The sequence below is a fragment of the Thamnophis sirtalis genome, unplaced genomic scaffold, assembly GCF_051295495.1.
Source record: "Thamnophis sirtalis isolate CommonGarterSnake01/CBP01778 unplaced genomic scaffold, rThaSir2_p1.2 scaffold_6, whole genome shotgun sequence".
In the NCBI taxonomy this organism is placed as follows: Eukaryota; Metazoa; Chordata; class Lepidosauria; order Squamata; family Natricidae; genus Thamnophis; species Thamnophis sirtalis.
The window spans coordinates 58,072,205-58,097,013 of NW_028261386.1; the positions used below are offsets into that span (position 1 = coordinate 58,072,205).

The 24,809-nt window shown below is 38.3% G+C and overlaps 1 protein-coding gene across 2 annotated transcripts in view; it reads left to right on the top strand.

The window, feature by feature from the left end:
• MDGA1 (MAM domain containing glycosylphosphatidylinositol anchor 1) overlaps positions 1-24,809 on the top strand; it is a 318,790-nt gene that overhangs the window by 239,484 nt on the left and 54,497 nt on the right. For both annotated transcript variants that reach the window (XM_087717920.1, XM_087717918.1), the window contains exons 11-12: positions 19,881-20,058; positions 21,200-21,223. In XM_087717920.1, coding sequence (XP_087574046.1) covers positions 19,881-20,058; positions 21,200-21,223 — 202 coding nt within the window. The remainder of the gene's footprint in view (positions 1-19,880; positions 20,059-21,199; positions 21,224-24,809) is intronic.

Sequence of the window (24,809 nt, forward strand, 5' to 3'; positions counted from 1 at the left end):
CCTTGGTCCATTTGAAGATGTGTGGACTTCAACTTCCAGAATTCTGGGAGTTGAAGTCCACGCATCTTCAGGTGATCAAGGTTGAGAAATACTGGTTTAGGCCGATGAACTATTGATGGTAATCACAAAAGAATGAGACTCAAACCAAAACTAGAAAAACAAATGAATCCCAGCAAATAAATAGGAATCAGACTTGAAATGGAGGCATAATATAAAAATTCAGAAAAAAAGAAAAATATTAGCAGTTAAAAGAAAATAAGTTAATTGATATTAAGAAGCATATTTAATATAAGGTTTTATACTACTCGGATTTTAAATATCAAAATATTTTTTCCAATATACCAAATAAATTTCTATAATTATTCCACTATTTATAAAGAGATATGAATTATCCTAGTAAATATATAAATGTTAAAATATTTGCAAATATACTTTACTAAAAAGAAAAATTGGGGTGTGAACTTAGTGAGGCGACAGGCCCAGTTCTGACCTCTAATCTATTTTCAGCTCTAAGTGGTAATAAAAAAAAAATCCCCTGCTTCAAAATCAACACAGCAGCTTTTAGCATATCATTTTTTCATACCACCCTTGACTTCTCTTTCAAGACAAAATTTCTTTTCTAATTAGTTTTATATTCAGTCTTATTTTAACTCCACAGTTACACGCTTTTAGTTTTATGCAGCCTACCTGCTTCCTCAGTATCACATTACAATTAATCCTTGACTCATGACTGGTTCCTTTGGTGGCCATTCAAAGTTGTGATAGACCTCCCCAGGACTCTATATATATTTGTCTGGTATTTATAACCCAGATTCAGATTTATAATAGCCAGATGGGTCCTCCATGGGCACATGATTGCATTTTGGGCTCTTGGCTACTTACATCTCTTTGTAGCATCCAGTGGTCTCATGAGCATGATTTATTGCATGTTTTGCTGGAAACTAGCCTTTACTTCCTATTTCTGGCAAAAGCAACCATTGTGGACAATGGATTTATTTAGCGACCATGGTGGTTGCTTTAGGAGCATAGTATTAACTGAATAATTACCACCAAAAAAGATCAGGTAAAATCAGGTGCAGTTTCCCATTTCCTAGTCTGATACCTTAATTGTAGATAAATGTCTACCGAATGCTTGTAGCAACATTAGAAAACTGTTGCTTGGGAATGTGGACTATGTGCATAGTTTTGTATACAGACAATGAGATGTTGTTGCACTAGAATCCTACAATTTAGAGCAGGGGTGTCAAACTCATATTTTCACAGCGGCATTATATGATGTATCAGGACTTCCCCTCTCTTTGCTAAACCAGGCGTGGGCGTGGCCAGTGTGTGACACATCCGGCCCAGGGGCTGAGAGCTCTGGTTTAGAGTAAATATTACTGATTGTATAACATAACAATGACTAAGTGTCTGAAAATTAATGTATAAAATCATTCCACCTGAGAGCAAAAAATTAAGTGAACAACTAAATTCTAGTAGATAAATGGTGAAAATTTAGAGCAAGTCAAATAAGAATCAAATTTCAAAAATACAAGAAGGAATTGAATTGAATTGAATTGATTTTATTTGTAGGCCGCCCTTTTCCCTGAGGGGACTCAGGGCGGCTCACAGAAAACCAGGGAGGGGGGAATACAACACTAAGGAAGGGTTCTGCTGGACCTTGATGTTTAAATAGCTGATAAAAATAGGCCCTGAATCAGCTGTGGATTTCACTTGAACTTTCTTCCTGACAAATAAAAGATTAGCTCTGATCTTCTCCAACATGGAAGAAGGGGAAAACATACACTAATAAAATACACATTGTTTCCTTATCATCCTCTAATGAAAGACATTATTGAAATGTGTAGGACATGCAGCTACAGCAATTCATGACAGCAGCAATTTGATTCTCGGGGAAGCTGTAAACTGCAGCTCCCTGAGCCTAATGAGGATGGGCAGCTGATCCTGTGAGCTGTTTGGTCTGTGTGTGTGTGTGTGTGTGTGTGTGTGTGTGTGTGAGAGAGAGAGAGAGAGAGAGAGAGAGAGAGAGAGAGAGAGAGAGAGAGAGAGAGAGAGAGAGAGAGAGAGAGAGAGAGAGAGATCTTTCATGCAACTAAACCAAAATCACCCACTCGTTCTGAATCAAATCTGGAATTTCCTTCTCCTCCAGCAGTGTAATCTAATGTTAACAACACTAAGATAACACTCAGGTAGCATCTGGTTTTGTTTTGCTTACAGTGAACATCATTTTTTTTAAAAAAGAGGAAGAATCACATGTCTTCTATCACAAGAGCTTGCGAAAAACCAGCACATGGATTTTAAGCCCACCTGTACCCAAAACTGTAGTAAACAGATCTCATATTTTGCAACTGTGGCTGTTTCCTCTGGAAAGCTGCCATTAATCATGCTTTTTCTGATGGATGAAAGCATATATAATTGGACAGAAAATATCATTAAAACCTACAGCCATTATTTCTGACATCTCTTTCCACCAGACAGTGAATATGCAGTAAAAAGCTCAGGCTCTTTATTGAGAAGTTTTACCATTCACTTGCTGTGGATATAGAAAGTTAAGCCAAAGTCTTAAGAAGCCTCCCAGGGGTTGGTTTCATAACTAAGCCACATCAACTTTCCCTTGCCACAGATCACATTATTCTGTTTTGTCTCCAGGTCTGAACCTTACATAAAGCCCAGACAAGAAACTGCAGAGAAGCTGTCGGTGTGGCAAAATTCCAGCCTTAAAAAGGAGGGGGAAAATCAAGCTTCTTTGTAAACCCCAGGGAGGTTTCCATTCGTTGTAACAATGTTTTTCTTCTCTCAGAACTGCACTGCAATCAGAGGATGGAAGAGGCAAGTTTGTTTGCCTGTTTGCAAAGAAATTGCATCAAAACTCTGTGCAGGCAGCATTCTTAGATGAACTTGCTTCTGTTGCCCTGTCCTCATGGGTCCATTATTGATGAGGCCTCAAAGAGCAGAAATGCGATCATTCAACTCTAGTTCATTGTTGCTGGTGTTTTGCTTTGGTTGTGTTCTCTGCATGAAGGAATTGAAAGCCTTTGTCATTACAGTAGGAGTTAGGGAAGCACAGCCACTAAAGGTCTTCCTGCAACCACCCTGCCTGAGATGTCTGACTTTAAAAAAGAAATCAACTTTCAAAGGATTAGTTTTATGGCTAAGATATTGTTCTCTGCAGATACACTGGGGTACAACTCCCCAGAACTGTCAACATTCTCAGCATTTCCCATACCTGGAAAGTACCAGATTGGGGAAAGTTGTTGCAGTACATGATAGCTCAGGGGTGAGTTTCTTGCCCCGTTCCAACCGGTTTGGTTGGAAGAGGGCCGGCGGCGTCCTCGTGCACGCGCGCGGTGCACGCATGCGTACTAGCATCTGTGCGATGCTCCAGCTGCTCCTGGAGGATTGCGCAGGCGCTGTATGCATCCTGTGCATGTGTGGAAGCGCAGAACTCGTTAAAACCGGGTAAGGAGCGCAGGTGGGCGGGTGGGCCCTTCGCCGTTCCCGGAAGTTACTTACTTCCGGGTTCGCCGACCAACCGGTTCGCAGGGACCGCCGTGAACTGGTTGAAACCCACCCCTGTGATAGCTGAATATACAGCGGCTAACTGCTGTTTTCAGACATTCACATTCTGGTCAGTTGAGCTCCACAGAAGATGCTTCACTATAATATTTTGTAGTTGAAATTGTCCTCTCTGACTCCAAAATTCTTTAAACGACCCTTGCATATACCTCACATCCTTGATTCAAGTAAACAAACTCATCACCAATATTTTTCTCCCAGAATGTTTTATTGATTCAGCCTCTTTTTCCAGGCTTGGAGGTTTGTATTTAAAAGTCAATGTGCAGCAACACTTGTCAGATGAAAATAAGTGTACTGAAGTATGAGTGTACTTCACAAAAGTGAAGTAGCTGATGCAAAAAAAAAAAAAAAAGAATGTAGAGAAAAATTATTTCTGCTGGGGATGAAGTCTATATGTGACAATAGTTTTTTTAAACCCTCCAAAGCATAAATTTCCCATTCACAGTTATAGAATAGGCATTACAGGTATATCTAAATTGCTTGCTTAGAAAGCATGTTCATGTAATAAATGTGATCTGCTACTTTGTGCATTTGATATTCAGGGCTCACTTTCAGAATATGCACATATAGATGCTAGTAGACCATTATGCAGTGAGAGTATGATAATATTTGTTGAAACATAAAATGCATATCTGGGAACAGGTAAGATATATAGAATGTGATGCTAGCATAACATGTGATGCTAGCAGAATCTCCATGGAAGCATGGAAGAATGGATGGATGGGAATGTAAGTAGAAGTAAATGGTTTGATATTATTTGTTAGTTTTGTAGCACATATTTCCTCCATAAATTCAGAGCAGCTTAGAGCATTGCTTCTCAGTATTTCTAAAAAAAATATCTAATTGGTTGAGCTAAGAAATAGTGGCTGGGCCAAAATCATGAATTATGCTTGCATGACTAAAGATGGCCTTGAATACCAGGTCTTTGGATTAAAGTGAAAGCATGATCTTGGCCCATTGTGTTAGTACTGAATCAAATTTTGGAGGTAGTATATAAAACTGGATATGTAGAAGTTTTGACAACTGCTATTATTTGATAACTGCTGTATAACAACAATATAATCAACAAATCATGATGTTAATGTATCTCAATGTAGGTTAGTACAAATATTTAAAATGTATCTCTTGGTGACAATCACTTTTTTGGTTCAATAGGTAAAGGAGGACTTTCAGTATTGGAAAGTAGTATCTTTTAACTGAAATGCAATTTCTAAAGATTCATCAGCCCTGTACACACTAGCCAGCAATTTGTGTTGTTTGCAATGCAACTTTACATGAGTCATCTTTTATCAAAACAGTCTGCAGCTAATATTTCATTCGCTCCTTCAGTGCTTTTTGGGATCTGAATTGGGATGAGAAAGAATACTTGCCATAAATACACAGGTTCTAATGCTGGAGGCATTAAATCAAGCTTTTGTATCAAGTTTATGAATTCTGAATGTATTTAATTCTTTGAGGCACACAAGTCTGAAACTGCTAAGGCTATAAAGTCAGCAAAAAAAATATCCTTGGGGAAAGAAAGTGAGAAAATGTGGAAGAGTGCACTAAAGCCACAAATATCTATACTTCCATCATGAAGCTTAGGTCCTTCTGGAATTCTACCAAGGCAATTCTCTCTCCTGACCAGTTGCTTTAAAACATCTGATCTCACAAACCTCAGGGTCAATTTTAGACAAAAAGTTCTGCCTTTGTCCTTTAAAACTAGAATTAGCAATCTATATAATAAAGACGGGGTAAAACAAAGTTGTAATAATTAAGGTTAAACTTGAGTAAAATTGAAGGTATCCAAAAAAAATTCAAGGTAGCCCCTCCAATTTGTTAAGATTACATCTGAAATCAAGATTTTATACCCATACTGAGCTTCAGACACCTGCTGATTAAAAATCTCACAGATCAATATAGAAATAGGACTGCACAAATGTATGAACGAGCACATGAAAATTACATGGATTGGAAGTGTACTGATGTACTTCTCTGTATTGGAAAAAAAGACTTTCTGTATTGGGAAAGCTGTATGTTGCTCATTGTACATTACATTTAATTTTCTATTTCCTTTAGGTTTGTGGTTTAATAAGCTTTTCAGATGTGATTCATAGTTATGCAGGATACAAACACTGTGCAAATGTTCTGCAGAAATCATTGCCTTCACATCTAGGAAAATAATCATTTTTATGGCTAGTGTACTTCAGGCTTTGTTGTGTACTGTATTTCTTGGCTGATTGGAATATAACTACTAACCCTTGTCGTAATTTCATGGCTAAAAAAAGCCATCACTGATTGTATGTCACCTTCTCCTTTTTCATATCATAGTTATACTTTTACATAAAGAGGCTGCTTAGTTAAAAACCTGTCAAATTTCAGACTCCCCTTAATTGGTTGTTGTTTAGCCACCCTGTCATATGGGCAGCTAAAGTTATGAACAATGTTTTAACCAACAAACCTCTTGCAAAGCTTTTGACATCTCTGTAAGAAACTTGAATCCCAATTAGACTCTATTCTTGTCTCCAGACTCTCGTTGTCCCTTGTTCTGTTAGTGCTGCAAACCCTGAAAATCGGACAAGTAAATGGAGATGATTCAGTTCAGGATTCCAAATTACTTACCAACAATATTCTCTGTGGCAAGATGGGGAATACCAAAGGCTGAGAATCTTAGGCTTCATCCCATGTCCAAAGGCCTCTGGGGTAGCTAAGGACTGCAGACTTCATTAAAAACCTATTTGGCTTGGACACCTTAGAGCACATGGAACCAAACAAAAGAGATTTATGAAAGGTCAGAGTAAGCCTTTCACAAATTTCCTGATGTGCATCAAGAGGGTTGATGATCCCAGTAAATACCACTGTGCAGACATTTTAGTGTTTGCTGTCTAGTTCACTGCAAACAAGAACTTCATTTGATCTAGCATCAGTAAAACATTGTATCTAGACATTGTACATGTCTTTTATTGCTTAATACTGATAGCAGACATCTCACAAGGCTTTCAAACTTCACAGACAATAAAGTCTTGTCCTACAAAGTACCCAATCTCATTCCTTCCAGATATGTTGGACTACACCTTCCAGGAATCTCAGTTAGTGTTTCAGTGGCTATGACACGACTGTGGTAAGACGTCAAATGAAGAAGACAATTTTAGTAGAAATACTCTTGGTTTTGCTAGCTGGTAGTTGTAGATCAAAGGTAAAAAGCTAAATGCCCTTCAGATATTTTGTATTGTAATTTCCAAATTATAATTATTTGGAATTATAGAATTATTATCTGCTACCTTTAGCAGCGCTAATTGGAACCGATAATAGCTAAAGCCCAAGGCATTTGGAGGATATTAATTGTCTAGCTCTGCTTTAGACAATCCAATAGTCCCACTCTGTGTGCATTTATGTGCATTTACTTTTGAATTTTACAAAAGTCATACAGAAATTTAATGTCAACAATCATCTCATCAATAAAAAATATAAACATTTTCCAGACCTGAACTGGGTTATCATATGAAATTACATGATACATACAATTATCATGTTTTTCTTAAAAATTGCCTTTTTGATGCTGCTTGCTTAAGTCACCGCTTTCCTCCCCCCCCCCCCCAAAAAAAAATAATCCCTTTCTGGCAGTTTTATTACTACAAAATGTCAAGTTCCCATTTTTGTCATTTAAAACTTATTTTTTCTATGATTTTCTCTCCACTTTTCTCCTTCTTTCCATGTATATTCATTTCTACCAGAGCCAATTTTTTCAATATTAGTCTTATTTGGATTATCCCCCCCCCACCTAATAATCTCTTCTGATAAACCGATGTTGCCTGCTATTCAACTTCAGTTTTATTTTTTACTTAAATAGTTTTTATTAAGGATAATTACCAACCATGGGTGGGGGGGAGGAAATACCCTCTCCAAAATATTGTATTTTATTTGACAGCTTTTAAGATATATTTTATGATGTTGATACATATTAAATGGTTCTTTATCAGTTCAGATCTTCCTATTCTGGTTCAGCAGTATTGTTTACCATTCATTGTTTCTCAAGGCCAGCAAGTTGTAATAGGTAATCCCTTTTGTGCCTTTTCTCATGGTTAAATGCTACTAGAGATTTTTTTAGTGTGTCCATGGTTCTGTCAAAGGGAAAGTTAGATCTTCTATTCAATTTTCTTATTTTACTTTTTCTTTGCAAAACATTTGCTAATAATGGAGAAAGGTGTGGGTAGGAAAGACACTACAATACTGTTATTAATTCTGAAGGGGGAGTATATTGGTGAACTACTGTGAAGAAAAATTTAATTCTCTTTCTCCAATTCTCTATGTGATTGCTTTTAATAATTCATTTATAAATCTTTACCACATTTCAATTCACTCTCAATCAATAGTTCTATTCCTGTTCCATAGAGCATATAGTACTCACTAAAAATTAATAGATGCCCCACACTTTGATGTCTCTTTCATCCTTAGTAGACCATGCTTCCACTATTTTATTTAAGTGTTTTCTTATCTATAAACTATAGTGTCTCTTGCTATTTTCTGTGTATGAATGAATCCCATTGATACTTTTCCATTTCTTTCCTCTTCTTAAAAATTCCTGTTAGAAAGCCAACAAGAACATTTCTAGCAATCAGATATTTTCCATTTTTTATTTATCAATTGTCGATTTTCTCTCTATTCACAATATGAGCCAATTCCACTAGAATATTCAAGACACATGGAATCACTTGTAAAAGTTGTGTTAGATTGGCTATCTATGCAACTTTCTCTAGGATGGATCTTGGAGTAAAATATGTTTAATACTAAAATATTTTATGAATACTAAAATATTTCTTCAGCATCCTATGAAAAATTTGATTTTATTTTAAAAGGTGTCTTTCCTGCCTTACATCTTAAGCATTTTAGGAAGTACCTCCAGTGGTAAATTTACAATTAAAATCATATTTCTAAATTGCAACATCATTATGAAACATGAACATTGCATCAGAAAACAGTATATAGCAATAAAATATTCTAAAAACATATTAAAGAATTTAAAGAGCAAATAAAAATTGTATACAGAATGGTTTTAGAAAAAAGTAACATCTTTACTAGTTCTGGGAAGTCATTGATTGAATAAAAATTCCTGGAAAAATATTCCAAAGCTTAACCGTAATTGAGCAAAAGGCTTTTCTCATAATGTCTTTGAGAAGTTTTTGAAATAAACAAGAGAATCTCTGTCCCAGATCATATTTCTAAAAGGGCCAGCAGGCTGATATAGAAGAAAGTGATCCTTCAAATAATCTGATCCCAAGATTTGAACTAGATGCAGAGAATTTATGGGCCCAAGAATCTTTTAGTAAGTTCCAAAACTGCTCAAACCTAGTTCTGTTGTTTGCAAACCCTCTCCCAAAGCAACAACACTTTTGGAGTGAACCTTCAACATGCCAACCCAAGTTTGGTGTGGTTCTTAAGGTGACTCAGTCGTAGTATGACCCCATTGAGACATGGCATCTCTAGTTTTTTTGTCTAGAATTATATATCTGATTTCTATCCAGATTATTGATGCTTGCTTGTTTATAGCCAATTAGTTTTAAAATAGATTTCAGGCAGATAATTTAGAAATGCAACATGAAGACCATTTAGGCCAAACTAAGAATTATGTCATGTAAATGAGCTATTTCAGGAAATACACTTGTTACTAAATATATAGAGAAATATGCTATCTTATTCCCATTATACTACCATTTACAGTATGTCTCATAACTGCTTCCTGCCAAACTTCCAATGCTATTGGTTATTATTTCTTGTTAACTCATAGGGAGAGAGAAAAAAATTATGTTCTGAAGTTTCATTCCATCATTCCATGACTGTGAAATCTATGTGTCTCTCTCGCTGCTTAATTGGGGAAAGATGAATGGCTCTGAGGGGAGAACTGAGAACTCTCCCTGAATCAAAAGAGACATTTCAGTTCCCCCAAAGACCTCACTGCCTTAACAAGCACATGTGGAAACTCCATACATGCTTAGCAAAAACAGAATTCTGTGAGAAAGATGAACTGATGGAGAATCCTTCTTTATATGATTATATGGGTCTTCACCATAGGAACGTTTTGATGTTATTAGGTGAAATTCAAGGCTGTTATTTATCTGAGGGTATTTTTTTTCATTCTTTAATCCTGTGTATGTATGATAGAATTTTAAGCTATTCAGAGCTGATTCACAATGGGAGTGCATGTTAGCCTTAAAATAAAACATTTTAAAAGTCGAAGGGGATGTCAGAGGAATTACCTCAAAATGATCAAGGGAATGGGGGATTTTTCAAGAGGAGCACCTTCTTTTTAGATTCCTCTGTCCCCACTCACACAAACTTTTTCTCTTTCTAAAAGGGGCTGTCAACTATCCTTTTTTATTTAGTTTTGATACTTTTTCATAGAGCCTTTGGGAAGGAGGAGCTTCAGTAATGGACAGCAGGGAATATAGCCGTCATCTATTTTATTTTGACTTTATTAGATTATGATGATATATACTTTTTCTGTTATTATTATAAGCCACCTAGAATCTAGTGAGTGGGAGATATATGTATTTTGTAAATAAAATCATCTAACACGCAATACGTCAATATGCAGATGTGCACCCAGTGACATCTCTATGACATAATGGCAAAGAAAAAATATTAGGATGGTGTATGCAATCTAGATGAGAGCTAGGATGGTGCAGTGATTAAGGCATCAGGCTATGAGTTCTAGTCCTGCCTAAAGTACAAAGCTATCTGAATGACCTGGGCCAATCACTCTCTCATCCCTAGAAAGCAGGCACTTGCAAATCACTTCTGAAAACTCTTGGCAAGAAACCTGCAGGGATTTTTCTGGGCAGCCACAAATTGGACACAATTTAATGGGGGGCGGGTTGCAACATGGGTACATTTGCCATTTCAGGTGAGCTTATGATGCTGATATGTCTCATATTTAGCTAAAAATAACTTATCTAGTCAATCTTTTATTTGGAAGAATTGCTCTCAGGAAACTGAAGTTGAACCCTGAAATCATTATATGTCTTCTGTGGAATTCTGACTCCGTATAGTATATAGCATGGCAGCATTCATGTAATGTAAACTATAGTGATATGAATTGGTCTATCTCCAGTCCCTCTTTTTTATATCTCTTTACTGATACATTCATTCAGTGGTGAGTTGCAGGCGGTACGCCCCGGTATGGGCGTACCGGAGCCTGCCCGGAGCACCAGGTACCATTCCGGTATGGTGCTCCACGGTGCTCCAGAGGGCCCACCCACCCGCCCGAGCTCCTTACTGTGTTTTAAAGCTGTCGGCACTTCCACGTACAAACATGGCGCATACAACACCTGCGTGATGCTCCGCCAAGCAGCTGGAGCATCATGGACGCATGCAGAAGCGTCATTTGCAGATACAATGCATGCACATACCATGCACACGTGCATGTGGGTGACACCAAGGCCGTTCCAACCAGAATCCGGAACCCACCACTGCATTCATTGTTTCCTCATGTACACTATATTATAAAATAATTTCCATGAAAATTAAGATTTAGCTATTTATCAACACATATGCCTTAATCACAAAGTCACTCATCATAGCCTATACAATAGGATTAAAAAAGCAAATTAAAATTGGCAAATAAAAATAACGAAACAACAAAATCAACAGCTTTTCTAAATATATTTTCTTTCAAGTTAAAGATATATACATAGATGCACCCAGACATGGGTAGAGACAAGCATAGAGACAAAACATTAGAAAAAAAATAGAATGTACTAGACAACCAATTTCTCGTTTCCTTATTAAAGCTGGGAAGTATTCAGTGCACAAAGCATTCTTAGTGGAAATACTTTACAAGAACAGAAAAGGAGCATCTGTGAAGACAAAGATTCAAGGATACTTAAATGTTTAATTCTGAGCATGTGTGCTCAGATGCTTGGAGAAGCTCAAGGAGATAGTTCAGTGGGAATTAGTCTACACAGAATACAGACCGAAGTGTTTGTGAATATTAGGAGATGGGTACGGATTTGACATTACTCATAAAGGTTGCTCTAAGGAGACCATATGCTAAATAAATAAATGAGGAGGCTGTTGAAAAGAAGGAAGAGTTCCACTATAATTCTAAGGAATCAAGACAGGTAATTGAAGCTCTCTTCCACTGAAGCCCTTCTCTGCTTCCCTTTGGGGTGATGGATGCTCAGTGCCTTCATCTGGGTGAATCAAATCATTTGGTTACTGAAGAAACTTCTTGGATGAGAAGCAAAATGTTTTCAAAGAAAAACAAGAAGGCCAGTTGCCTCTTGAAAAAGCACCTTTGGGGCAAGCATGACCTGGAGGACTGAGAATCTCTATAGACAAATCATTTGGCTACCTTCTTTCCCCTCTTCCTAGAGTTTCATTTTGGATATCGGCAGCATGCTGCTTGTGGATATGGGAAATGATGTGGTTTCCCCACCCAGTCTTACTTTCCTCAGATGAAGTGGGAGGAGGTAAAGGCAAAGAGTCAAGACTGAGAACTATTCTCTGTTTGTCCTTCAGCTCCACTGACAGCTAACTGCACCCAATGATGAATGAGGTCATTGCTGGGTCCTGCACAGGTTCCTCCACCACGAATTGAGCCTCCATTTTCCCCAGCATTCTTGCCTGGCTGTGTATTTTACTAACTGCTCCAGAGTAATATAGGACCACAGCTCCAGGATGATGTGTTCATAAAAGAAAAGACTGGAGAGAAATATAAAAATAATGAGAGAGCAAAGTAGGAGATAATATTAGAAGCCTTAAATGAAGAGAAATCTCCCAAATTGAAGGATTTCGATGCTGTTGTTTCAGTGTAGAAATGCTAACAACAATCGTGTAGGAGAAACAATTTGCAGGAGTTAAATTTCAACTATAATACATTAGCAGCGGTCTGTTGAATAAGAACCTTCTTGTGGTTTAAAAAGGTCTTGCAAAGGGTCCCCATATAGGTACCCTAAACTTTTATTTGGCTTCTGGTTCTTGGTGCTTAGAAGAAATGGATTTGAAAGTTAATGCTGATTTGAGAATTCTGGGTATTAAAATACACAACTACTTAAAGTTGCCAAGTTTGAGAAATCCTGGTCTATTCAGTGAATAAAGATGTTGTAAGACCTTATATATAGTGAAGCTTCAGATCAGTGGTGGGATTCAAATTTTTTATTACCAGTTCTGTGAGCTTGGATGGGCGTAGCAGGGGAAGGTTGCTGCAAAATCCCCATTTCCTCTCCATCAGCTGGGACTCAGGAGGCAGAGAATAGATGGGAACAGGGCCAATCAGAAATGGTTTTTACCAGTTCTCCGAACTCAAAATTTCTGCTGCCGGTTCTCCAGAATTGGTCAGAACCTGCTGAATACCACCTCTGCTTCAGATACAGGAAGTCCCTTGCCTTTTGTCTTTATGTGAGCAAACATGAAGAGATAATCTAGCATTATAATTTCCACACCAAGAACATTTGAGAATGGTTTAAAATGGTAGAATATTATCGCTTGTTCAAAAGTTATTAATCATAGTTTCCCAGGTTATATTCCAGAAGAATTATTGGTAAATTTGATACTTCACAAAAGAACAAAGCAATGGACTGCACAGTTCAGAAGTTTATTTATATGGAAAGTATCTTTTTCTTTATCTGTTCTTATAAGTCTGTTCTATGTTGCTTTTATGTGTTTGTGTGACATAGCATCTCTTTTTTCAGATTATAGAAAGTAGAGATACCCCCCCAAAAAAGACAGTTCATATATTTTTCACGGAACATTTAGACCCATGTAAGGTTTTTTTTTCTTTCACAATTAATTTTTAATTATGTATTGATCCAGTCTGAATTAAGTTTCCCTGAAGATATGATAGGAGCAGAACTGGTTGAGAACAATCTAAGAAAGATGGGATTTTGAAAAACAAGCCTACCACAATAATTGGGGTTAACAGCTTCTCACTTATATTAAATTGGGTAACATTTTAATGTAATATACTGTATGTAATTTAATGTGATTTTTATTCTAATGGTGCTGTTGCTTTTTGCATCTGTGTTGGTTTTCACATATGCATAAGGTGACCAGACGTCCCGATTTTGGCGGGACAGTCATGATTTTGCACAATTTGTCCCGCGTCCCGGGGCGTTCTTAAAAAGTCCCAATTTTTGTGACCCAGAAGTAAGCCTGCTCCGCCCCCAACCCTGTATACCCATCCCCGCCGGCCGGTATTTTGTCCCTTCTGTCTCCCCATTGCTCAGAAAAGCAACTTCGGGAAGGTCCTTTGCTAGCAGGCAGGTTCTAGGACGCCTGCTGCCACCAAAGGACCTTCCCAGAGTTGCTTTTCTGAGCAACGGGGAGAAAGAAGGGACGCAATCTCCTTTCATTCTCCCTCTGCCTCATTCACTCGTTCAGGCAGCAGAGAACAAAAGAAAATCGCATAGCCGAGGACAAAGGAGCCTGCAGCCTCCTTCATTCAAACGTTCAGGCAGCGGGGGGGGGGTCCTCGCACGCCTTCTTTCTCTGAAGCCATGCTGGATTCAGCAAACCGGGCAGCACATGCCCTTGGGATTGTGCAACAGCCGAAGAACAGGAGGTGAGAATTCGGGTGCTGATGCACAAGCCGCAGATGAGCTCCGGACTAGCGGAGCCTCCTCCTCCTTTTTAACCAGGTGGCTATCAGAGAGAAGAGGGCAGCGTGTGCCCGTGGGCTTATGCAGCAGCCGAAGATCGCCTGGTTAAAAAGATCGCGTGGTTAAAAAGGAGGAAGAGGAGGTTCCGCTAGTTCGGAGCCCATCTGTGGGCCAGGGATCCCCCTGGCATTCCTTGTCTTTCTCGATGGGCTCCCCCTCCTTTTTAACCAGGCGGCTATCAGAGAGAGGAGGGCAGCGCAAAGGAGGAGCAGAACAGCCTTAATCATGTCAAGCTGCCCAGTCAAAAAACCTTTTCCTTCTGTAAAAAAAAGGGGGGGAATTCCAGAGACTGTCTGAAAGAGGGAATCCTTGGGCCAGGGCACCTTTTGCTCCGCCACAGCAACCTTTTCAAGCAGGATCAGACTAGTTTGAAAGCCTCGCCTTCTACTTCGGCGGGAAAATTCCCTGCCGCCCAGGCTCCATCCCGCAGAAAAAATCCCCTACGCTGAAGCTCGAGAGGCAAGCGCTGCCTCCGCCTACCAGAATCTCTGGAGAGAACTTTGTAACTAGCTGAGGAGCGGCGAGCAGTGGACTTGAGCATTTGCACATATTCAGCCAAGGTCCTGCTGAGCCCCACTACTTTGGACGACCCGATGGATTTTACGATGGATGTGCACCCCCGGGAGGTGCTGAAGAAGGACAGGCAGCTCAGCCTGATCCAGGAAGACAGGTGCGACAGCGGTTTACAGACAGAGAGACACACACACAGAGTGAGAAACACACACACACACACACACACACGGAGGGAGGAGAGACAGAGAGAGAGAGACAGAGAGACAGACACACAGAGAGAATGACAGAGAGAGAGACAGAGGGAGGGAGGGAGATAGAGGCAAAGAGCTACACAGAGAGTGAGAGGCAAACAGAGAGAGAGAGAGAGAGAGGGAGGGAGGGAGGGAGGGAGAGAGAGAGAAGCTGAAGGAGTATTTATGCACAGAAGGGGGATTTAAAAAACTTCAGAGTGAATCCAGGAAGAGGGAAGTGATGGAGGACTGGCTTTTCGCTCCGATTTCTGAGCCCCCAGCTGTTAGTGACGGAGGAGGACGAAGGAAGGGGTTGCATTTTGTCAGGCTGACAGCTCATTTTGTGGCGTTTTAAAAAAGCCCCCCCCCCCTTTTTTTTTAAGCACAAAAGGAAAAATCTGCAAAAAGTCACAGGGAGCCCCTGAGATTGTTCCTCACAAAGCATCATGGTCGCAGAGAATGCAAATGAAGGTGCTTATCTCCCCGCCCGGCTCCGTGTCCTTCTATTCAAATCGGAGTCACTCTGAGTCCCATTCAGAGGGCGGAGGGACGCTGTGCTTTTTTGTTTTGTTTTATCTATGTTCTCACAACCATGCAAAGGTGGGTTTTGTGCTACAAGGATCTTTCTTTCTTTCCCTGTCTGCGGTTCTGATTGCAGTCATCCTTTGCATTAAAGCACCGTTTCTTATTCCTTGCAAAACTGGGGAAACGGCAGGGCTGCCTCCCTCCTCCCTTTCCTTGCAGCACCCTCGGTTGCAAAATGTTCCCCTGATTTGGTTTATAAGTTCGCAGCAATGCGATCCAACAAATAGGAAAGTTTTAATAAGATCTTCTGACTTTATTTGGTCTCTGCTGCCCCCCCAACCCCATTAGCCCTTGGGTTTTTTGTCCCCTCCCAAGGAGAGAATGGGAAGGAGAGGAAGGAAGGAGGGAGGGGGGAAGGAAAAGAAGAAGAGAGGGGGGAAGAAGATGGAAGAAGAAAAGATGGAAAAAAGGAGAAAGAATAGAAGGAAGAAGGAGGAAGATGGAAGAAGGAAGGAAGGAAGAAAAAGAAGAAGGGAGGGAGAAAAGAGGGAAGGAGGTAGGAGGAGAAGGGGAAGAGAGTGTAAGAGCAGAAAGACAAAGAGAATGAAGTTGATAGGCAAGAGGAAAGAGGAAGAAAGGAAGAAAGAAAAAGGGAGGGAGAGAGGAAAGAAGAAAAGATGGAACTAGAAAGGAAAGAAGGGAGGGAGGAAAGGGGAAGACAGGGAAAGAGCAGAAAGACAGAGAAGGTGCGGGTAGATAGGCAGAAGGAAGGAAGAAGGAAGAAATAGGAAGGAGGGAAGGTGAAAGGATGGAAGGAGGAAGAAACAAAAGTGAAGGAGAAGAGAGAGATGGAAAGAGCAGAAAGACAGAGAAGGTAGATAGGCAAAATAAAGGAAACTGAAAGAATGGAAGGAGGAAGGAAGAGAAAAGGAGGAAGGGAGTGAGTGAGGAAAGGAGAGGATGGAAGGAGAAAGGAAGAAAGAGAGGGAAAGAGCAGAAGACGGATAAGGTGAAGGTAGATAAGCAAGAGGAATGAAGGAAGAAGTGAGGGGTCTCGAGGAGGGGGAAAACGTTTAGTGACCAAAGTTACAATGGCATTGAAAAAAGTGACTGATGACCATTTTTCACACTTAGCGACCGTTGCGACCATGTTTCACACTTAGCGACCGTTGCAGCATCCTCATGGTCACGTGATCAAAATTTTGTTTGGCAACAGATTCATATTTATGATGGTTTCAGTGTCCCGGGGTCATTAATCGCCTTTTGTGAGCTTTTGACAAAATATAAAATTTTTAATCAAGCCCGCCCACCCACTCCGGTCAATGGTGTCCCTCTTTACCAATCTGAAAATCTGGTCACCTTACATATGCATACATAATTCAAACAATGCAAGAAAACTTTCAAATTATCGGAAAATGCTGTAAGGGTTTATCTTTAAGCCTGAAGTCCTCTATGGATGCCTAGATATAAATGAATTATATGACTCTATCATGCATGCAGTTCACTTTTCTACAAGACCATGAAGTACAGTTTTACAAAACCAAGTTTGCAGATTATAAGCTTACTGAAAAGTAAGATGCAATTCTACAAGTCTTTTATTCTACAAATTTGCAAACAGAGCAAGCACAGGGGAGCCATCGGTAAAATCAAAGTCATTCCATGTCTGCAAATTATGCTGTGCAAATTGGATTTCACACAGCTGAGTATATCAGATATAAAGGAACAGTTGTCCTTAAACTTAGGACAGCTGTCTCCCTATCAGAAATGCTTAGTTCAATATTGTTAAACAGCCCTTTTTCTTTGATGCTGGAACGTACCTTGTTTTTATTCTAAGAGCTGGTGTTATTTCCAGGAAGCAGTAAAGTGACACATATGTATATAAAAGTTTTTGCTTTTGTGTTTGCTTCTGTTGGTAGGAGATCAATAGAAAAGCCGAAATCTAAGGTTGTCATGTGAATCCCCTTTGCATTAAAATGGACTCTAGCAAGATTCCAGAAGCGTAATATTTCTTCCTTATTTGGTTGCAGTTCCCAAGAAGCTTTTCTATCCTAAGTAGCAGTCATGCAATCAAGACTTCCTTAAACTCTATTTAAAAGAGCAGAACCAAGCAAGTTAAGATAAAAACAAGAGTGCAACCTGCTTGAAGATGCATGAAGAAGAACATAGTTACTCAAGGAGCTTGGAGTTTAATCATCTTGAGAAATAGCACCATCTGTAAATTATACAGCTGAATTGAAAACTAGAATTGATATAAAAGATTAGCATTACTTGTGCTGCTTTTAAGTATTAATACAGATCGGGCCAAGGATTGTATACTAAGACTGTTGCATAGAGGAAAAAGAGCATTGATATTTCACTTCACGCATGCAAACTAGTTCTTCAATCAGGAATTGCTTGCTAGACTACAGGAAACAGGTACAGAGTATTTGGAGAAGGTACAATGTTTATCAGAGATACAGGATGAGTGGGGAAAAAGTCTTGTCTTTCTCCTTCTTCTTTATTTCTAATCGGAGTCAGAGACCTCTTAATTTCTGTTAAAAACTTAAATAAGCATACAAAATGTATATGCATAAGATCATGTATCAGAAGAATCTTGACCATGTGGTGTCTAAAAGTGGCTATTTGAAACAAGTAGAAGTAGAGGTAGCTATGTTCATTTTTTGCAGTCCCCCCAAAAAAATATATTTAATCACCACACCTCTTGAGTGCACATGTACTTCTGAAACTCTGAATTGGTGGGTTGTGGACAACAATAAGTTGACCTGAAAGACAGTCTCTAGATTAAAGGCCATAGACTGAGTAGATCAGTATAAGCATGTCTGTGATACAATTAGGAAAGGGATTGCTGCATGTGACACATGTACAACTAAGGCTAGTAACCTTCTCTACATAGTACTAATAAAAGTATTAAATAAAAACCTTGACTCACTGAAGAACAGGTGATAAGAACAAAGGTCATATTGTGACCTTTCGTGATGTTTTTTACCTTTGTGGAACTGGGGTGGGTGTGGCCTGCATGTGATGTGTCTGGCCCATAGGCCGCCGATAGTCATATAGAAGTCAGTATCTATGAACTTCAGTCCTGGGAATATGCTGCTCAGATTTTGTGTCTTTAGTAAGTCACCAAGAAATCTATGAATACAGGGGAAATTATTGTATATTTGTTGATATAGAGAAAACATGGGATAAAATGAATAGGCCTGAATTAGGACATGTTTTGCATAATTATAGAGAGATAATTGCTGAATAATATAAATTATGAGTGCTTAGTGAATGTTTCAAGACTGGGCAGAGAATAAGACAAAGGTGTTTCATATCCCCTTGTTTGTTTAATATATTTATGGATAAATATTGTGGTTGTGGTAAAGATGTCTTGATTAGGAGTGTAAGTGCATAATACATAGGCAGTGACATGTTGCTGGATAAAAATCCAAATGTTTTGCTATGAATATTGCTTGATGAATTTAGAAGTATGAATCTGAAAATTAACATATCAAAGACTAGGATGGTTGTTTGATAATGAAAACTAAATAGAATCCTGGCTCAGTGGGTAGATTGGTATCAGAGGACAATTTGTTTTTAGGTTGGTCAAATAGTGCTTCAGCTTCATTTTATTTTCAGCAAAGCTGTAGACCAAGAAGATAGATCTGGTCTAGGGAGGAAATGGCTCATCTCATTAGTCAGGCAGATATAAGGCCAAATATACATGCACTTATGAGCAAGAGGTAGACTCAGCCTTCCATCCTTCTGACATTGGTAAAATGAGGACCCAGATTGGTGGGGGCAATATGCTGACATTGTAAACTGCTTAGAGAGGGTTGTAAAACACTGTGAAGCAGTATATAAGTCTAAGAGCTATTGCTATTAATATGGACTTTCTGAAAAAAGTAGTTTTAATAAATGAATATGTATAAAGGCAAAGTGTGCTTGTGACAAAAAAAACATTAATATTGTGCAAACCAGGATTAAGCCCAGTTTTTTGTTTGCATATAACACAATGGCAAATAGAACATCTGCTCCATAATTTTATCAAAATACTTACTATATTAGTTACAAACTTCTTATAATCTATTCAATAGAAACTATAGCCCAAATTGTTCATTAGTAGGGTGAGTTTTCATTATTACAGAAGTTAAAAACAATTGCTACTTTTAAATTTTTGGTTTATAAACTTGTGAGGCTCTGAGGACTCAACACCCTTTCCCATATTTTAGAATTTAGCACTAGGTCAAGCATATGCAGAAATACCAGCAACTTTTACTCTGAATAAACAACTCATAATTGATAAAGAAAAGAAACGATATTCTTGAAATACAAAGCTCATAAAATTCCTTCAGCATTCAGATTCCATAACTATCTACTCTTATCTAATTCAATCTTGCCTTATATCTTTGAATCACAGCTGAATCACAGGGATTTGCCACCTAAATCCATTTCTGTGAGGAAGATGGAAAAGGGCATGTTACAGGAATACCTCCTGACTGACTTGAAGGTGCCTCAAAGCTATGAACTTCGCTTGACACCTATAACCCGGTTTGGGATGGGGGACATCGTTACTCGCATCATCCACTATATAGAACGTGAGTGTCTCTTTCTCTCCATTACTTGACAGTTCTTGAACCCCCCAAAGGCAAGTATTAACTGAAGGAAGTGTATTTCTTTTGACAAAGTCTTAATAGACCTGCATTATTCAGAGAAACCTTTTCCCACTGATCTTCCCCATATATATTGAATAACAAATCTCAAAATTTCCTGGTGGGAAATTGTAAGAATTATATCTCAACATCTCCAGAAATCAAGGTGATTTTTAAAATATCATATACAATATGCGCTACCCAGACTATCTTCCAAGTAAACTGGCCTCAGTGTTTGATCACCATCACCAAAGCAACAGTTAATGTGAAACGTGTCATCAGTTTGCTCCCAACTATTAGGTTACGTGGTGATTTGTATCCATGAATCATTTTTCAGTGTGAAATGAATAAACAGTACATAGTTCAATGACCAAATAGCATCTTCGGTAAGTGTATTCAATTTAGAAAGATACCATCAATCAAATCTTTATTATGATCATAGAGCATTGTAAGGTACAAGGTTCAGAATTTTGTGAGCCTTGACTTTAACTTTTAATGGATATCAAACCTTTTTCTATCACACATTTTACTAATTTGTTAGTATGGGATATAAAGTTGAACATCATTTTATGCAAGCATACTATATAGCATTTTAATGGGGGGGGAGGGCATCAAATTCTTTAAACATGGAGCTTTCTCCTACAGGATTTAAAATTTCATATAAAATTTAGTCTAATGACATGACAGAAGGTACAACCTCTCTCACATATTGGCATCCATTCTTTCAAGTTATCTTAATTCCCACCCAGTTCCATGAAAGAATGGGATTCTTTGATGTTTTCAATCCCCTGTAAATGACCCAGAGTTTCTTGATGAGTGGATAGATGGATGAAAAATAAATAAATATAATACATTTCTTATTTCTCAAAAAGAACACAATTTCTTGTGGACAGTCTCTGTTAGTGCAATTTTCAAAGTTTAAATTGTAAATTGTCTGCATTCAATCTCAACTTTCAATCTGCCCAGGAACAAAAGGATACAGATATTTAATCAGATCAAATCCAGGTACTTGGGTTTTTTTCCTCTTATCTTTAAATGTGTTAATTTAAAGGTATTTTTATAAATCTATTTCTGTTTCCTTTCTCAGCAATCAGCTACCCTAACCCAGTAGGTAAGTGATTATTCTCCCATGCTTTATTTTTCTTTTTATGTATCCTGCTTCTTAGAACTGAAGTGGAATCTTAATAGTGAAAAATATACTTTGAAACTAAACTTTATTGAAAATCCTTGCTTACCATATATAGTAAAGTAAATTTAAAACACCTAGAATAATTTTCACTTATACCAAGTCACTATTTGTTTTCTGGATCAATGCCACTTTTCTGTGTTTTATATTCTTATTCAAGAAGAAATTATTTTAAATGTATCTAATAAATGAAGTATTTATCAACAATCAGAATCAGCTGACCCAGAGAATACAGCCAGATATACAGGAAGATCCTATATGCATACAGTATGGTGTATGATGTACGCAGTGCTTAAACTTAGAGGTAGGATTAGTTTTTTTTAAACAAAAAGTAAAAGGAAAGTAATGAAGACCCAGAAAAGACAATTTGATCTATTTGTGTTGAGCTCTACTTTATTGCTCAAGCATATTTCACAGCAATCTTCTCAGACTGGCAGTTCGCCCCCAGAGAGACTATGTAAGATTTAACAGTATTCAAGGGAGAGTCAGACCTTGTCTTCTTGTGTCTACATAACAATTCCCTCACTTGATCCCTCCGTCTGAATGTGACAGTCTCTCTGACAACTTGATCATCAGAAACTGACCATTAGATGGCAGCAAAGAGTCAGTTTTCTTGCCCTTGGGACTGTTACAAGTTCACCGACAAAACCGCACTCGACTAAACCGCGCCCAACTAAGCCGCATCACTGATGTCATCAACAGGGCGACAACAGCGCAGAGACAGAAGCACGCTGTAAACCCTTAACCTAAAATTAACCCCTAAACCTAAACCTAACCCCCTAAACCTAATCCTAAAAACCCTAACCCTAACCCTTAACCTAACCCTAAACCTAACCCTTAACCTAACCCTAAACCTAATCCTAACCCTTAACCTAACCCTAAACCTAACCCTAACCCTTAACCTAACCCTAAAGCTAACCCTAAAGCTAACCCTAAAGCTAACCCTAAAGCTAACCCTTACCTTAAGTTGAATCGGCTTGTTTTCAAAGCGCTATTTAAAGCGCCCTTCTTTCTCCGCGCTGGCTGTTGTCGCCCTGTTAATGACGTCAGCGACGTGGTTTAGTCGGGCGCAGTTTAGTCGAGCGTGGTTTTGACGGGTCATGGACTGTTACAGCCCAGATTATGATAATTTTAACTTTTCTGAGTTTACACTCTTAATCCATCAAGTCCCACTGTTGTCTAATGATATTGGCAACACATCTCCAGGATTCCATCACCTGCTGCCGAATCTTTTTAACTAGAGATCTACAAGCAAATTATTTATTTGTACCCACTCTATTTGTTGTGCCAGTGAATATAAACGTAGTTAATCTAAGAGGACGATGCCATGCAGAATTATCTAGACTTGATCCAAGACAAAACCTATAAAGGCTACAGCCTTATCTGGAAATAAATATACAGCTACATAAAGTTCAATAGGAAGAGAAGAGTCACAATATTCTACTCAGGCTTAACTTCTTCCATGAGCCAGATTCTTCTTTCAGTTGTATGGTTCATTTGCAAAATGAAAAATAAATAAATCCGAAATGGAATCACAGAAAGAAAAGAAAGTTGATGTTGGTAGTATTGCTGTTGTTGTATATATGTAGTTATTTACAGATCAACTTATCATCTAGGAAAGCCAACATTTGCTCTGGTACTTAATGCTACAATCTCACTCTATTCATAATGTATGTATTGATTTGCCTTGAACTATAAGCTCTCATTATCTTCAAAATGCCATGTCCCCAGAATTTTGAATGGACAGAGTGATTCTAAAGGAAAATGATTATTTGGGACAGTTCAGAAAACTGTGGAGTTGACTGCTCTCCAAATAATGTTAACTCTTTATTATTTAAACAAATAGAAACTAGGCTAGCATAATAATGGGGAACGGGGAATGTTCCATTATAGAGTGTTGACTTTGAATAATATTTTACATATAAAAATTATCTTTGTGTATGAATAATTTAAAAAAACAATACATACTTCTGTTTTGCTGAGTCCTTTAAAAGTTATAAAATACTTCTTAATATCAAAATTGATATCTATCTATCTATCTATCTCAGTGTTTTTCAACCTTTTTGTGCAAAGGCACACTTTTTTCATGAAAAAAATCACGAGGCACACCACCATTAGAAAATGTTAAAAAAATTTAACTCTGTGCCTATATTGACTATATATAAAGTAATTTTCCCACGGCACACCTTACACTATGTCACGGCACACCAGTGTGCCGCGGCACAGTGGTTGAAAAACACTGATCTATCTATCTATCTATCTATCTATCTATCTATCCATCCATCCATCCATCCATCCATCCATCCATCCATCCATCCATCCATCCATCCATCCATCCATCCATCCATCCATCTATCTATCTATCTATCTATCTATCTATCTATCTATCTATCATTTTGGTCACACACCCAATTAAGCCAATCATATTCTTGGATATCCAAGAATCTTTAGTGGCATCTAAAAGATCCTTCTTAAATAAGCCTCTTAAATAAGCAAAAGAGGATAGTTCATTCCAAGATAGTTTAGCTCCAATGCTGGAGGTTTTTAAGATGAGATTGGACATTTATCTGAAATGTTACAGGGTTTCCTACTTGAGCGGGAGGGGGGGGGTGAACTAGAAACCTTCAAGGTCCCTTCCAACTGTGTTATTCTGTTAAGATTTGAATTCAGGACCTTGGATTCTAGTACCACAGAGTACCTTGCATCAAACTGAAAAACGTTTTCCTTTCAACATGCTTCAGTTTCTTGGTTCCCCCAATGTAAATGCTGCTGCATTTCTCTTTAATATGGTTGACCCTTCATTGAATCCCTTGTGGGAAATGATTTTTTAAAAGCATAATTTGTCCCTTGATTCTGTAAGACATAATACCAAGAAATGATTCCAACTTGGAAGATTAGAAACATTTTCTTCCTTCTTTCTATCTGTTCATTTTCACCATATTTTTTGTAAAACATAGACCTAAGCCAATATGGCAACCATTTTCTCTGTATGTGTCTTTATCTTGTTCTTTTAAATCTTTTTTTCCCTTAATTTATTTGGCAAAAGCCCATCCATTCACACATTTCAATCTCTCTAAGCTTATAAAACTGTCAGGATTTCTTGTTTGGTTGGTTGGTTTTTGTTCCCCAGCCACCAACCACTTCCTAAAAAATGAAATATTCCTCCTAAAGGACCATTTGTTACATTTGTATCCTCAGGTGCTCCTGCTAAATACTAAAGTTCTTTTTGAAGGACTTGCTAGCACTGATTATAAAGCTATTCCTTCTGCATCATAGTTTAGTACACTACAACAAAATGATGAAATACCATACAAATGGTTTGACTTAAGTACTTGAATCAGATGTCAAAACCCAAGTAGGTGATGCCCTCACTGAGTGTGTTTTTATTTTGGCGTCATCATGGTTTGCTACAGACACTGCTATTGTTAAGGATCCCCAAGTTACTTTTGCCCATTAAATGGAGTGCTAGCAATAATACTATTAAGAGATGATTACAGCAATAATGATGCAA